We start from the raw sequence: 15,929 nt of genomic DNA, 5'->3' as shown, positions 1-15,929 counted from the left end.
AGCTCAGAGCTTCAACCAGTTAGAGCTCAGAGCTTCAACCAGTTAGAGCTCAGTTGCCTTAGTTCTTTGAGGTCACAATGGGATCTGCTTGTTTAAGTCCATACCCCTTTTCACCTTTCGCTATATAGATGTACTCAGCATCTTTCGCCACTTGATTTATAAGATACTGAGGAATTTGCCATGGAGGGTTTCCAGGGTTTAGAAGACCCACCCACCCAATAATCACCATTTCCTCTTGCCCTTCAGTTGATCAATAAAGAGGAAGAGTTGTTGGAAAAAGAGAAGAGTACCTTTCCTCTTCTGCAAATCATGATGATCAACAAAGTGCCTTACGAGCAACTATGGGTGACGACCTACGAGTTCAGCACCAAGTCAGAGGAATGGATGAACGGTATGCTGTGGTCTCCCCGGCCAGTTCTGAAATGAGGTTTGGACTTCAGATTCTGGCTGGACATTTCCAAATTCTGATACTCTGGATTGTTGTTGTTGTTTTTAAGTGCCATCAAGTCGATTCTGACCCATAGCAACCTGTATAGGGTTTCCAAGGAGCAGCTGGTGAGCTTGAAGCACTGATCTTGCAATTTAAATGACTTTGCAGTCAGACGCATTAGCCCACAGCTAATTTTCTGATCATAATTTTCTGATGTGATATTGATGAGAGAGATAGGAGTCAAAGAACCAGACCTATTACCAAGGTAAAATACAATAGAGCAACCAACCACTATGATGAGAACCATGAATTAGACTGAGAGGCAGACGGTGGAAGGATAAGGTAACAGTGCATATTGTGCCCCTTCAGGAAGCGCTGGATCCCATAGAAGTCTACTGCTATTCCAGACTCTGGAGTCTAGAGAGCATTAAGGAGGTAGATTCAATGGGGCTTTATGATTGACTTGTTGTGGATAGGGGAATCTGCAACCCGCAAAGTTAGCAATTTACACCCACTAGCCGCTCTGCTCGAGAAAGATAAGGCTGTTTCATAAAGATTTACAGTCTCTGAATCAGAATCAACTAGAAGGCAGTGGGATTGTTTTGTGTTATTATTCTTAATTTGATATAGGGGCTTATGAGAAAGAGGGAGGAACCTAGGGTAATTTCCAAGTGCCCATTCCAAAGAGAGGTGACCCAACAGAATGTGGAAATCATCAGACAATCTCTTTGATATCCCATGCAAGTAAAGTTTTACTAAAAGTAAATGGCAGCAAGCACCCATTGACAGAGAACTTTCGAGGTTCAAGCCAGATTCAGAAGAGACCATGGAACGAGCAATATCATTGCTGATGTCCTATGGATCTTGGCTGAAAGTAGAGAATATCACAAAGATGTTTATCAGTGCTTTATTAACTATACAAAGGCTTTCGATTGTGTTGATCGTGACAAGCTATGGACAACATTGCGAAGTATGAGTATTCCGGAACACTTAATTGTGCTCATGGACCAAGAGGCAGTTGTTCGAACAGAACATGGGAACACTGAATGTTTTAAAATTAAGAAAGGTGTGCGACAGGGTTGTATTCTTTCACCGTACTTATTCAACCTGTATGCTGAACAAATAATACGACAAGCTGGATTATATGAAGAAAAACATGACATCAGGATTGAAAGAAGACTCATTAACAACCTGCAATATGCAGACAATACAACATTTCTTGCTGAAAGTGAGGACTTAAAATACTGATGAAAATCAAAAAGCATAGCCTTTGGTATGGATTACATCTGAATGTAAAGACAACAAAAATCCTCACCACTGGACCAATAAACAACATTCTTATCAATGGAGAAAAGATTGAAGTTGTCAAAGACAACCATCAACATTCATGGAAGCAGCAGTCAAGAAATCAAACGATGTATTGCATTAGGCAAATCTGCTGCACAAGACCTTTTTAAAGTGTTGAAAAGCAAAGATGTCAGCTTGAGGACTAATGTGTACCTGACCCAAGCCATGGTATTTTCAATAACCTCATATGCATGCGAAAGCTGAACAGTGAATAAGGAAGACCATAGAAGAATTGATGCCTTTGATTTATGATGTTGAAGGAGAATATTCTAAGTACCATGGGCTGCCAAAAGAACAAACAAATCTATGTTGGAAGAAGTGCAGCCAGAGTGTTCCTTGGAGGCTAGGATGGCCAAACTTTGTCTCTTCTATTTCAGACGTATTGTCAGGAGGGACCAGTCACTATAGAAGGATATCATGTTTGGTAAGGTGGAGGGTCAGTGCAAAAGAGGAAGACCTCCAACGAGATGGATTGGCAAAGTGGCAGCATTAATGGACTCAAGCATGGCAACAATAGTGAGGTTGGCCCAAGACCAGGCAGTGTTTTGTTCTGTTGTGCATAGGGTCGCTATGAGTTGGTACCGACTCAGTGGCACCTATCAACAAGTGCTGCATGAGTTTGTTGAAACATTTCAATATGTAGTCCATCAGTTCCCTTCCAGAGCCTTGTACTTTGCCAATGCCATCAGTGCACACTGGACTTCTCCCTTCTGTACCATTGGCTCTTGATCATATGCTGTCTCTTGAAACAGTTGAGTATCGGCCATTTCTTTTTGGTACAGTGACTCTGTGTATTCCTTCCAAGTCTTTGCATGTTTCATTATTATACTTGACTTTATCTTCTCAAACTGCCCTATGAAATTTTCTGTTCATTTCTTTTACTACCTCTTTTCATCTATTTGCTTTAGTATCTCTACTCTGGAGAACAAGTTTCAGAGTCTCTTCTGACATCCATTTTGGTCTGTCTTTTAAATGTCCTTTTGCTTTCTACATGGATGATGTTCTTAATATTATCTTACAACTCTTCTAGTCTTTAGTCACTGTTCTTGAGATGGTCTCATATTCAGGTGAGATATATTCAAGGTTATATTTTGGCTTTCGTGATTTGTTTTAATTTTCTTCATATTCAGCTTGAACTTGCATGTGTGCAGTGGTTGGTCTGTTCCATAGTTGGCCCTTGGCCTTGTGTTGGCTGATGATCTTGAGCTTTTCTATCATCTCTTGCCACAGATGTAGTCAGTTTGATTCCTGTGTATTCCATCTGGTGAGGTACCTTTATATAATCACCGTTTATGTTGTTAAAAAAGGTACCTGCAATGAAGAAGTCATTGGTCTTGCAAAATTCTATTGTGTGATCTCCAACATAATTTCTATCACCAAGGCCATATTCTCCAAGTACTAAGCCTTCTTCTTTGTTTCTGACCTTCGCATTCCAGTCATCGATAATTACCAGTGCATCTTGATTACATGTTTGATCAATGTCAGATTCATATTCACTGGCTTTGATGATTCGTTCATAAATTTGAATAATAGTGGTATTAACTGGTCTTCTTTATAGATGTATGGGTCTTCTCACAGACAGCATTGTACTTCAAGATAGATTTTGAAATGTTCTTTTTGACACTGAATGCAATGCCATTCTTCTTCCAGTTGTTGTTCTTAGCATAGTAAACTCTAGGGTTTTCAGATCCAAATGATCAATACTTGTCCTTTTCAGCTCACTAATGCTTAAATATTGATCATTATGGTAAGGTTTAATTTTGCATTTTCTAATTTTCCTATATTAATACTTCATACATTTCATGTCTTAATGGTTAATGAATATTTACAACTGGTTCTACTCATTTTCAGTTGTGCCCCAACAACAAATGAAAGTACCAAAAACTTACTCTATTCATGTCATCTTGGTCAACTTACTCTATTCACGTCTCGTGGTCACCTTACTGTATTCATGTCTTGTGGTCACCCTGCTCTATTCATGTCATCATGGTCAACTTACTCTATTCATGTCTCATGGTCAACTCTGTTCGTGTCATCATGGTCACTCTACTCAGTTCGTGTTATCATGGTCAGCTTACTCTGTTCATGTCATCATGATCAACTCTACTATGAGGATTTTGAGTGCTTGCCAACCTGAGGGGCTCATTTTCTATATCTGACAATATTCTGGTGCTATTCATAATGTTTTCATCTTCTAGTACTGTATCTGACAATGTTCTACTGAGATTCATAAGATTTTTCAGTGGCTAAAAGGAACCCTGGTAATGTTTTGGATTATGAACTGAGGCTTTCTGTTCCTATAAGGATTTATAGCCTCTGAAAACCCTATACAGGGTCAAGATCAATTGGAACCGACTTGGTGGCACACAGGCACCATCACCAAATATTTAGAAGCTGTCCTTCACTCTTTCTTTGTTTTTCTTTGTTTGGGAAGTTTGGCTAAAACCTGCCCACCATGAATGACCCTGCTGGTATTTCAAATACTGATGCCATAGCCTCCAGCATCACAGCAATAGTCCCAGAGTTTTGTGTTTTGGAAACTTTGAAATTATGAATTTAATTCCTTCAGTAGTTACAGAGCTATTCATGTTACCTGTTTCATCTTGAGTGAATTTTGTTTTTGACTTGTGTTTCTGATTTATGACTTAGAAGACCACAGAGGGTTTTCTTGACTGTAATCTTTATGAAATCCTGTCACCGGCTTGTTTTTCCCCTGGTGCCTCTTGGTGGGTTCAAACCACCCTCCTTTGGGTTACTTTGTTGTAGTTGTTAAGTGCTGTTGAGTCAGTTCCAACCCATAGCGGCCTTGGATAGGGTTTCCAAGGAGCAGCTGGTGAGCTTGAACTGCTGACCTTGCAGGGCAAACCGACTTTGCAGTCCGGCACATTAACCCACAGTGCCACACCAGGACTCCTTTGGGTTACTAGTCAAGTGCAGATTGTTTAAACTACCCAAGGCCTTTCATGTTGAGTGAATCTTAGTAGTTTTTGGTTTTCAGGGGAATTGCTCTATTTTTCCTAAGTGCTCTAATTTATGTGCTTATATTCTTATTAACCTTGAAACAAATACCTGAGGGTTGTATAGTGATATCTTTTTTTTTTAAAGTTTTTATTGTGAATTGAGTGATAGTTTACATGGGAGAACATCAGTTTTACACTCATTGCTTCATTGCAGTGATTACAATCGCCTCCATGCATCATCATTCAACAGTATTTGCTTCTATTCCTTTTGTTTTTTATGTGATACCTTTTCAAAATTATTATTATTATTAATATTGATGATTTGTGTCTTCTCTTTTTGTCTGGTCATTCTTGTTAAAAGTTTATAAAAAAAAAAATTTAGCTTTGTCAATTTTAAATTCAAAGAACTAGCGTTTGGTTTCATTTACTTTTCTCTTGTTATTTTCTCTTTTTGCAGCACCTGTGACTTTACCTCTCCGTATTAGTTCCTTCTGTGGCCTTGCTCTGTGTTTGGTTTTTGTGCTTCTTTTTCTAACTTCTTAAGATGGAAACTTAGATAACTGATTTGAGAACATTCTCCTTTTCTGTGTTATAAATTTTCCCTTGTTAAGTTACATCACACAGTTTTGTTTTTAAACTTTTTATTCTGGATTGAGTGAAGTTTTACAGAGTGTATTGTCAGTTTTACACTCAGCAAATCATATACTTCCTTTCATCTCAATGATTACAATCCCTTAGCAAAGTATCATCAATTATCCAACTTCCTCCCCATTTCCTGTTTCCATTCCTCCTTTTCTCGCAACCCCTCTGAATTTTGTCCTTGGGTAAATGCTTCCCTTTAGGTCTTAAGTGGTTGACCATTTATGATGTTCATACCTCATTGGTGGTGTTGGCTCCACTTGTGTATCTGTTTTATTGTTTGACTGAAAATTGGGCCACTGGGATGGGTGAGTCCCAGACATGAAGGGTGACCAAGGGTCATAGTCTTGAGGTTCTACCAGTCTCTCTTTAACCAGTAAGCCTGTTTTACTTTTATGATTTTGAGTTTTGTTCCACCCCACAATTTTGTATCTGTTCAAAGTATTTTCTAATTTAATTGAAGATTTCCTTTGACCTATGATTTTTAAAATTTCCAAATGTGTGGACATTTTCCTGGTAAGTGCCTTTAATTGATTTCTAGTTTAACTCCACTGTGGTCATTGAAATACTTTGTATGATTTCAATTCTCTTAAAAGTGCTAAGATTTGTTATATGGTCAGGGGTATGGTCTAACAGTGAATGTTCCATGTTCTTTTGAAAAGAATATATATTCTGTTGGTGGTGTTGTATTAAGGCATCAAGTTGGTTGTTGGTGCTGTCTTTGACTGTACTCCTACTTTCCGTGACCCATCCCTCTGCATGTATAAACTGTGAGTTTTGCCGTGGGATTCCTACTGTCTCTTCTACTTTTCTTTTGCTGTTGGTTTCCGGAGTACAGTTCCAGGACAAGCAACATCAGTATCCCTTAGGAATGTGTTGGAAATGCAAACTCTTCAGCCCTCACCCCACACCTACGGAATTAGAAACTCTATGAGGGTTGAGACCCTCATAAAAATATTAGTTTTAGCAACCCTATCAGCAGTTCAGCTGTTTAAACTCACTAACTGCACCTCCTCTAAAGAAACCTTTAGAAGGATCACTGTGAGTCAGAACTTGATGACACTTAGCAACAACAATAACATCAGCAATTCTGATGCACGCTAAAGTGTGAAAACCACTACAATATCTTACAGAAATAAATTCCTCCTAGGGGTTCATATTTGGATGGCACCCTTCTCCAGTTTCAATAAAGGTGAAAGTTAAAATAGACACATGCAGTTAAATATATGGACTCTGCAGGGCAGTAAAATGATTCCCTATGGGAAGACCCCAACAAGATGGATTGGCCAGGTGGCAGCATCGATGGACTCAAGTGTGGCAACAGTAGTGAGGTTGGCCCAGGATCAGACATTGTTTTGTTCTGCTATGCATAAGGTTGCTATGAGTCGATGCCGACTTGATGGCACCTGACAACAACAACAACATGGCTCTTTTACCCATAGTTTCTGCAACTCCCACCAAACAGCTTTTTTTTCCTGATGGGTCTGAGTAAGATAAAATGGGGAAAGGTATTGCTAGGATGGTATGATTCGGCTGTGAATCACTGTTAACAGGACTCATTGTGATTGTGAAAACTTCAGACTCGAACATGGTTTTAAAATGAGCCACCTCAGAAAGAGGAGGAGGGGGGAGCTCACTAGCATCAAAGAAGAGCCAGGAGTAGAACATGTCTTCTGGATCCAGAGATCTCTGCGCATTGAGACTCTACATCCCAGGGACAGAAAGGTGTGACACCAGAGGAATGATTGTTGTTGTTGTTAAGTGCCATCGAGTCAGTTCTAACTCATGACAACCCTGTGTAGGGTTTCCAAGGAGCGGCTGATGAGCGTGAGTGAATCTTGGACCTTGCGATTCAAACCAGCCTTGCAGTCCAGTGCATTAATCCACAATACCACACCAGAACTCCAGAGGAATGTGCAATAGTAGCAGAACCAAGAGCCAGAGTGGTGGGCTTCCTGGCCCATGGAGCAAGTAAAACTGAGTGCCTTTGGACAAGAGGCTCACTTGTGGAGTGGGGTGTCTTCAGGCACTTAGCCAGAGAGCTGGCTTTGCTGACCCGTGCAGCTTAGAGTTCTAGAGCATCCGAGCTGGACAGAACCTCACCGATTATTTCCTTCAGCCTCCATATTGAATCACAGGCTGAACGGGCTCTATCTACATTGTTGTTGTTATAGGTGTTATGTGCTGTCATATCTATGTAGCTGCCGTAAAAATTGCCACCTGATGCCTCGTCCTTTTAAGGTCAGAGTTAGAATGTAGTCTCTGCTCTGAGCTATGAAGTTAGGGGTATGAATAGACATTCATTCCTTCATTTCAAACAGAAGTTCCTAAGGTTCTATAATCATTCCACATACTTCCCTCATATTGTATGCATAGTCATCCTACACTATCTCCAGACAGTTGGCACCTAGAGAAATTGCTTCACATTGAGAATTAGTGTTTGTTTCCTTTTACCCTGCTAATTGCAAGTAACCTGGACAAGTAATTTTGCTCTTTTGTGGCTCAGTCTCAAAAGCCTTGCCAAATTAACTCTTCCTGCTTGTGAAACCACTGTGATAGTTTAATCAAATCTCCTCACTCTTATTCAGCATCTACAGTAGTTTCTGGCTCTTGGGAGGCACTCTATTTTCTTCCTAAATTTAGTGTTTTGGTTACTCAACAAAAATGTTGTATTGATCAAACATAGTAAATGAATGAAGTTATGTATGGGCTTAGAAGCCCTGAAAGAAAAATATTTTGTAGTAAAATAGAAACATCCTGATGTGAGATTTAATACAAATTTGAAATATCCAAGGAGAAGAAACAGCAGAGAGACTGTGCTTGACTGTGAAATGCAAGTCTACATGTTCCCTATGAGAGAAAAAAGAAGGTAAGGGAGTTAAGGTACTGAAGCACTTTTAAAAAAATCACTTGTCATTTTTATTTTCAAATCATTTCTAACAAACATTGGAATCCTGGTGTGGTGCTGTAGGTATAATGTGTTGGACTTACAAGGTCAGTTTGAACCTCAAAGTTGGTAGCTCAAGTTCACCAGCCGCTCCTTGGAAACCCTAGACAGGGTCGCTATGAGTCGGAACCAAATCGACAGCATTTAACAACAATAATCACAGGCATGTTGTTGTTGTTAAGTGCTGTTGAGTCAGTTCCAACTCATAGCGGCCCTGTTCTAGGGTTCCAAGGAGCAACTGGTGAGCTTGAACTATCGACCTTGCAGTTGAAACCAACCTAGCTGTCTAGCACTTTAGCCCACAGCGCCCCTTTACAATATATCACAGAATAGAGACATTTGACTATGAGGGCCATAATCCTTAACCAGCAGAGTTCCCCAATACGCCACACCATCAGCATAATTTTAAGTTCAGGGAGTTAGAGATAACATGACTAACATCGGCTTTATGATTTGACCCTTTCCTCATCCCGTGTTTTCTCTTTCAGGACCCCTTTATTTACTGAATGCTGAGGAAATCACAGAGGAAATCGGGTCTATGTGGAGGACAGTATATAAACTGACCAAGACCTTAGTCGATGTGCCAGCACCCAAGCGCTTAGCAGAGAGTGTGAAAATCAAGATTGATAAGTTCAAGCAGAACATTCCAATTCTGAACATCTCCTGCAACCCTGGAATGAAAGAGCGGCATTGGCAACAGGTGCCTGTTACTGCCCAGCCCTAGCCAGCCCATCCCTTACCCCACCCCTGGCTGTGCTATCTCCTTGGAAGGCGGGAAACAGTCCCTAATCTACGAGAAACTGAGTTCAAGGGAGTAGTAATGGGAAATGGCAGGTGGTCTTTGAAAGAAGCGAATGGATGGAGTGGATGAGATATGGGTTTAACTGCTAGCCTCTCTGCACCAACAGGTTGACTCTCTTCTTTGAGAACCCCTTTGCTGGTGATTGTGTACTGGTCACCTTGTCTGCTTTCCCAAGTAAATTACTGCCGTGGGTCCCAAGAACAACAGGGTGTTGAGTTACAGCTGGAGGGCCCTTGATTTATTTCTTGATCTAGGCAACCCTACACAGGATCGCTATGAGTCAGAACCAACTTAATGGCACTTAACAATAACAAGAATACACAAAAGAGGCTGCTGGCTGTGCCAGATGATTCCTGCTTAGGCTGACTTCAGTGTGGAGTCTCATCAGCAAACAGACTGTGTTCAGAAATCTTTTTTTTTTTTTTTTTTTTACTTGTCTTTCAGCCCTTGGGAGTCTATAATTAGAAAAACAAATATTCTCTAAAAATAGTGGGATTTTTATAAGTAACCAAGTGTGAGGGTTTTAAGTGTGGTGTGAATACCAAGCTGAAAAAAGAAACCTCACTGTATGTCTAAAAGAAGTGCCACACTCCAGGGCTAACGATGGCTTTGCAGGGTGTTCCTCTGCAAGGGAAAGATGAGATTAGCTTTGCATGAGGCAAATTCCTTTCTGACTTAGCCTGGAATTCCCGGTCTTGGAAATGAAAACAAGATTGGGAACATTCTATCGATAAGGGCCCACTCTGAAATTTTGCCTTCAAGGGAATGGAACACCTAGCTCAGTTGCTAGAAGAATTTTGATCTCTCTTCAAGGCAGAGATAACATGGGAGATAAAAAGATTTATCTGTAGAGAGGAATTACTTCCACTTTCCCAGACAGTCTTGGGACCAAAGAATCTAAGGGAAATATATAGGAATTTAAAGAAAAAGGTCATCTGGTCAACTTTGGTTGGAAATGCCACTACAGAGAGGACTGCACGGGGTTACTGCTCTTCCTTGATGATCATACGGTGGGTGCCTCTGTTTTTAGGCACAGCCTAACTAGAACTTTGAGCTGTTTGGGGGGATTAGGGTGACTATGTAGACAGAGGGTCTTTGATAGGTTCCTTCATGAAATAGCACTATCAAGTGTCCTCATCAATGGCGCGTACTTTAGCTTCCTGCATCATTTTTTTGCCTGTTGTTGTTGTTAGGAGCCATCAAGTCGATAATGACACATAGCTACCCTGTGGACAACAAAACAAAATACTTCCTGATCCTGTACCAACTCACAGTCATTGCTCTATTTGAGCCCATTGCTGCTGTCACTGTGCCAGTCCATCTGGTTGGGGGTCTCCCTCCACTTTACCAAGCATGATATCTTTCTCCAGGGACTGGTCCCTCCTGATAATATGTGTGAAGTTTGAGAGGTGAAGTTTGGCCATACTGGCTTCTAAGGAACATTTTGGCTGTACTTCTTCCAACACAGATTTGTTTGTTCTTCCGGCAGTCCACGGTGCTTTTAATATTCTCCTCCAACACCATAATACAAATGTACCAATTCTTCTATGGTCTTATTGACTATCCAACTTTCACATGCATATGAGACTATTGAAAATACCATCCTTTGGGCCAGGCACAACTTAGTCCTCAAACTTACATCTTTACTCTTTAACACATTAAAGAGGTCTTGTGCAGCAGATTTGCCTAATGCATACATACATCGTTTAATTTCTTGACTGCTGCTTCCATAAGTGTTGATGGTTGCTCTGAGCAAAATTAAGTCTTTGACAACCTCAATCTTTTCTCTATTTATCTTGATGTTATTTATTGGTCCAGTTGTGAAGATTTTTGTTTTCTTTATGTTGAGGTACAACCCATACCGAAGACTGTGGTCTTTGATCTTCATCAGTAAGTAATTGAAGTCCTCTTCACTTTCAGCAAGCAAGGTTGTATCATTTGCATATCACAGGTTAGTAATGAGTCTTCCTCCAATCCTGATGCAATGTTCTTCTTCATATAGTCCAGTTTCTTGGACTAATTAATTGTTCAGCATACAGATTAAGTATGGTGAAAGAATACAACCCTGGCACACACCTTTTCTGATTTTAAACCATTCAGTGTCTCCTTGTTCTGTTCAAATGACTGCCTCTTGGTCTATGTACAGGTTCCTCATAAGTAGAATTAAGTGTTTCAGTATACACATTGCCTGCAATATTATCCATAGCTTTTGTGTAGTCAATAAAGCACAAGTAAACATCTTTCTGATAGTCTCTGCTTTCAGCCGAGATCCATCTGACATCAGTAATGATATCCCTTGTTCCATATCTCCATCTGAATTCACCCTGAACCTCTGGTAGCATCTGTCAATGTATCGCTGCAGCCTTTTTTATATTATCTTTAGCAAAATGTTGCTTGCATGCCATATTAATGCTATTGCCCTGTGATTTCCATATTTCGCTGGGTCACCTCTCTTTTGACTGAACACATATATGGGTCTCTTTCAATCAGTTGACCAGGTTGCTGTCTTCCAAATTTCTTGGCGTAGATGAGTGAGTGCCTCCAGTACTGCCTCAGGTTTGTTGAAAGATTTCAATTTGTATTCCATCAATTCCCAGAGCCTTGTTTTTTGCCAATACATTCAGTGCACCTTGGACTTCTCCCTTCAGTATCATTGCCTCTTGATCATAAGCTACCTCTTGAAATGATTGAACATTGACCATTTCTTTTTGGTATAGTGACATTGCATATTCTTTACAGCTTCCTTTGATGTTTTCTACACCATTCACCATTTTGTACATAGAATCCTTCAATATTTCAAGTTGAGGTGTGAGTTTTTCCTTTAGTTCTTTCAGCTTGATAAATGTTGAGCATGTTCTTCCTTTCAGTTTTCTAACTCCAGGTCTTTGTACATTTCATTCTAGTACTTGACTTTGTTCTCTTGAGCTGCCCTTTGAAATTTTCTGCTCAGCTCTTTTACCTCGTCTTTTCATTGGCTTTAGCGTCTCTACTCTGGAGAACAAGTTTCAGAGTCTCTTCTGACATCCATTTTGGTCTTTTCCTTCTTTCTTGTCTTTTTAATGACCTTTTGTTTTCTCCCTGTATGCTGATCCCACAACTCTGACTGTGGGATCTTTAGTGTCTAATGCATCACATCTGTTCTTGAAATGATCTCTAAATTCAGGTGGGCTATGTTCAAGGTCGTATTTTGATTCTTGTGAACTTGTTTTAATTTTCTTCAGCTTCAGCCTGAATTTGCATATGTGCAATTGATAATCTGTTCCATAGTCTGCCCCTGTGGATCCTTCAGTATTGCAATTTGAAGATTGAATTTTTTTTTTTTTTTTCACTCCTTTCAGCTTGAGAAATGTGAGCATATTCTTCCCTTTTGGTTTTCTAACCCCAGGTCTTGGCATATTTCATTATAATACTTTTTCTTCTCAACCTGTCCTTTGAGATTTTCTGCTCAGCTATTTTACTTCCTAATTTCTCGCAGTATTTTAGCTTATCTACTAAGTCTCAAAATCTCTTCTGATGTCCACTTTGGTCTTTTCTTTCTCTCCTGTCTTTTAAAGACCTACTGATTTCTTAGATATATGATGTCCTTAATGTCATTCCATGACTTATCTGATCTTTTGTCATTAATTTTTAATGCTTCAAATCTGTTGTATTTCTGAATTCAGTTGGGATATACCCAGGGTGGTACTTTGTCTCTTGTGGACTTGTTTCCATTTTCTTCAGCTTCAACTTGAATTTGCTTATGAGCAACTGAGGGTCTGTTTTGTAGCCAACACCTGGTCTAGTGCTGACTGATGATACTGAGTTTCTCCATTGTCTCTTTCTACAGATGTAATTAATTTGATTTCTGTATATTCCTTCTGGCAAGGACCACATATATGGTGACTGTTAGTCTCTGAAAAATGGTATTTGCAATGACTAAGTTGTTGGTCGTATTAACTGGTCTACTTTGTAGGTGTGTGAATGTTACCCTCTCACTGACAGCATTCAGTGATAAGATATTCTGGAAAGTCTATTTTTTTAATGATGAATGCCACACTTCATCATAATTCGTCTTCAATTTGTCATTCCTGGCATAGAAGATCATATGATTGTCCAATTCAAAATTGTCAATAACCATTTTATCCTAGGCTGGACATCTGGTGTGGCATTGTAGGATAAGCATTAGACTGCGAACCACAAGGTCAGCAGTTCAAACCCACCAGCTGCTCCTCAGAAACCTTACTCAGGGTCATTATGAGTCAGGACCAATTTCAACGGCACGTAACAACAACAGCAATGCCTCGGATATTGATCTTATGCATTACATTTCATTTTTGATGACTTCCAATTTCCCTAGATTCATGCCTCATAAATTCCATGTTCCAATTACTAATGGATGTTTTCAGCGACTTTTCCTTGTGAGTCTTCACCTTTTGACTATAGCTTAGGCCCTTATCTGTCCTCTAGGGTTACTCTGTCTGAGTCCAGCTCTACAGCATACAACAGTGGCATGAATCTGTGTACATCTGAGTTTAAATTAATTAAAATAAAGGAAATTTAAATATCTAATCCACAGTTACACTAGCCACAGCAACTGCTATATTGGTCCATATAGAACATTTCTTTCAACATAGGAGGTTCCATTGGACAACCTTGGATGATCAATGAGCGTTCTCCTCTTTCCTTTGCAGATCAGTGAAATTGTTGGCTGTGAAATAAAGCCCAGTGAGACGACTTGTCTCCAAAATATGCTGGAATTTGGATTGGGCAAATTCATTGAAAAGTAAGACTCCTCTCTCTTCATTGGGAATTGGTATGTGTGTGTGTGTGTTTCAAAGTATCTGTAATCCAAATTCATTTTTGCTGTCAATCCCAACTCACTGTGAATCTCAAAAGCCACCACCCCATAGGGTCACCAAGGCTGTAATCTTTATGGACTGCTGTCTCTCTCCTGTGAAGCAGCTAGTGTGTTGGAACCACCCACCTTCTGGTTAGCAGCTGAGTGCTTTAACCATTACACTTCTAGTGCTATGGTTGTTAAGTGTAGTCAAGTCAATTCTGACTCATAGCGACCCCGGATAGGGTTTCCAAGGAGTGACTGGTGAGTTTGAACTGTCGATCTTGTGATTCAAACTGACCTTGCAATCCAGTTCTTTATGCCATAGTGCCAAATGCGAGTGCTCTTAGATCCCCTCAATGATATGATTGGCCTCATATTCAGTTGTTTGATTTTTCCCTTGAAGTTTAGGGTAACTTAAAGCTTTCTGAAAGAAGTCCTAGTGGCACATTGGTTAAAGCAATGAAAAGATGGTAATTCTAATTCATTCGCTGTTCTGCAGGAGAAAGATGTATACAGCCTTGGAAACCCTATGGGGCAGTCCTACTCTTTTCTGTAATGTTGCTATGAGTTGGCATGAACTTGATGACAATGGATTTGTAAAAGTTTAACCTTCTCATGACTGGAGGACGTATATTTTCTACCTACATTTTTTGCCTCTGGGGTTTAGTGGGAAACTTCTCTCCCACTTTTAGTGCATGCTGCTATCTGCATTTACTTATGTTCATCAAAAGACTTTATTCAAAGAGTAAAGAGACAACCTACAGATTGGGGGGAAAATCTTTGGGAATGATATAACAGATAAGAATCTAGCATCTAGAATAATGATAGAAACTTTCTTCAACTTAACCACAAAAAGACAAATAACCCAATCCGAAACTGGGCTAAAGGACCTGCACAGATACTTTACCAAAGAGGAAATGCATATGGCCCACAGACATGAAAAAATGCTAACCATCAAAGACATGCATGTCAAAACCACAATGAGATATCATTTTATTCTTGTTAGAATGGCTAAGGTTAAAACACACACACACACACACACACACACACACACACACCCAGAAAGTAACAAGTGCTGGAGGGATGTGGAAAAATTGGAACCCTACTGCTGGTAGGAATACAAAACGGTACAGACATGGAAAACAATCTGGTAGTTCCTTAAAAAACTCAAAGCAGAGCTTCCAGATGACACAGAAATTCCCACTCCTAGGTGGAATTATATCCTAGGGACCTAAGAGACCTGACATACGCAGGTATTTATATATACCCAGTGAATGTTGGCCAAGTGGCAGCATCGATGGACTCAAGCGTGGCAACAGTAGTGACGTTGGCCCAGGATCGGGCAGTGGTTCATTCTGCTGTGCATAAGGTCACTATGAGTCGGTACTGACTTGATGGCATCTAACAACAGCAACAACAAGTGAGTGTTCTGGTTAAGAACACACTAGATTAATCTGAAAAGAAGAGAGGAAAATATGCAACAGAACTTCAAATTCTTAAAGAATCCAGGCTTAGTGGACCTGTTGAGGCTGCAGGAACACTGAGATGACGGTCCTGAGTTCCTCTTCAAGCCTTGAGTTGAAACTACCCACTGAAGTCACCTTGAAACAAAGTAACAGTTGAGTCCAAAGCTTGTCTCCCTTGAGTATTGGATTTCTTATTTAAAAAGTAAGGGTCAGTAGCGACTGTAACACATAGATGAGAAGGAGGCGGGGGCATGGTAGGGAGATTAAGTAACTGGAAATGAAACAGCTAGAGTAGAAACAAGGGAAATGTTGACACAATGTGAAGACAGTAACTAGCCTCACTGATGGTTACATCTAGAGACTGGAACGGAATCAGGTTTTGCCGTGTATATTTGTACCAAAAATTAAATTAAGAACGTTAACATATGTTAAAGATATGAATGAATACGAGTCCAGAAGGTGGGCTGTACAAGTAAGGAGTAAACAAAACTGGGGAAAAAGTCTTGTTTTAGTGACTTT

At 40.0% G+C, this 15,929-nt stretch overlaps 1 protein-coding gene across 1 annotated transcript in view; it reads left to right on the top strand.

Moving 5' to 3' along the window:
• DNAH3 (dynein, axonemal, heavy chain 3) overlaps nucleotides 1–15,929 on the top strand; it is a 230,804-nt gene that overhangs the window by 62,607 nt on the left and 152,268 nt on the right. The window contains exons 18-20 of the mRNA XM_006875979.1: nucleotides 247–391; nucleotides 8,812–9,023; nucleotides 13,796–13,887. Coding sequence (XP_006876041.1) covers nucleotides 247–391; nucleotides 8,812–9,023; nucleotides 13,796–13,887 — 449 coding nt within the window. The remainder of the gene's footprint in view (nucleotides 1–246; nucleotides 392–8,811; nucleotides 9,024–13,795; nucleotides 13,888–15,929) is intronic.

The sequence above is a fragment of the Chrysochloris asiatica genome, unplaced genomic scaffold (assembly GCF_000296735.1).
Source record: "Chrysochloris asiatica unplaced genomic scaffold, ChrAsi1.0 scaffold00348, whole genome shotgun sequence".
NCBI classification, from domain to species: Eukaryota; Metazoa; Chordata; class Mammalia; order Afrosoricida; family Chrysochloridae; genus Chrysochloris; species Chrysochloris asiatica.
This window is presented reverse-complemented; position numbering and strand designations above follow the sequence as displayed.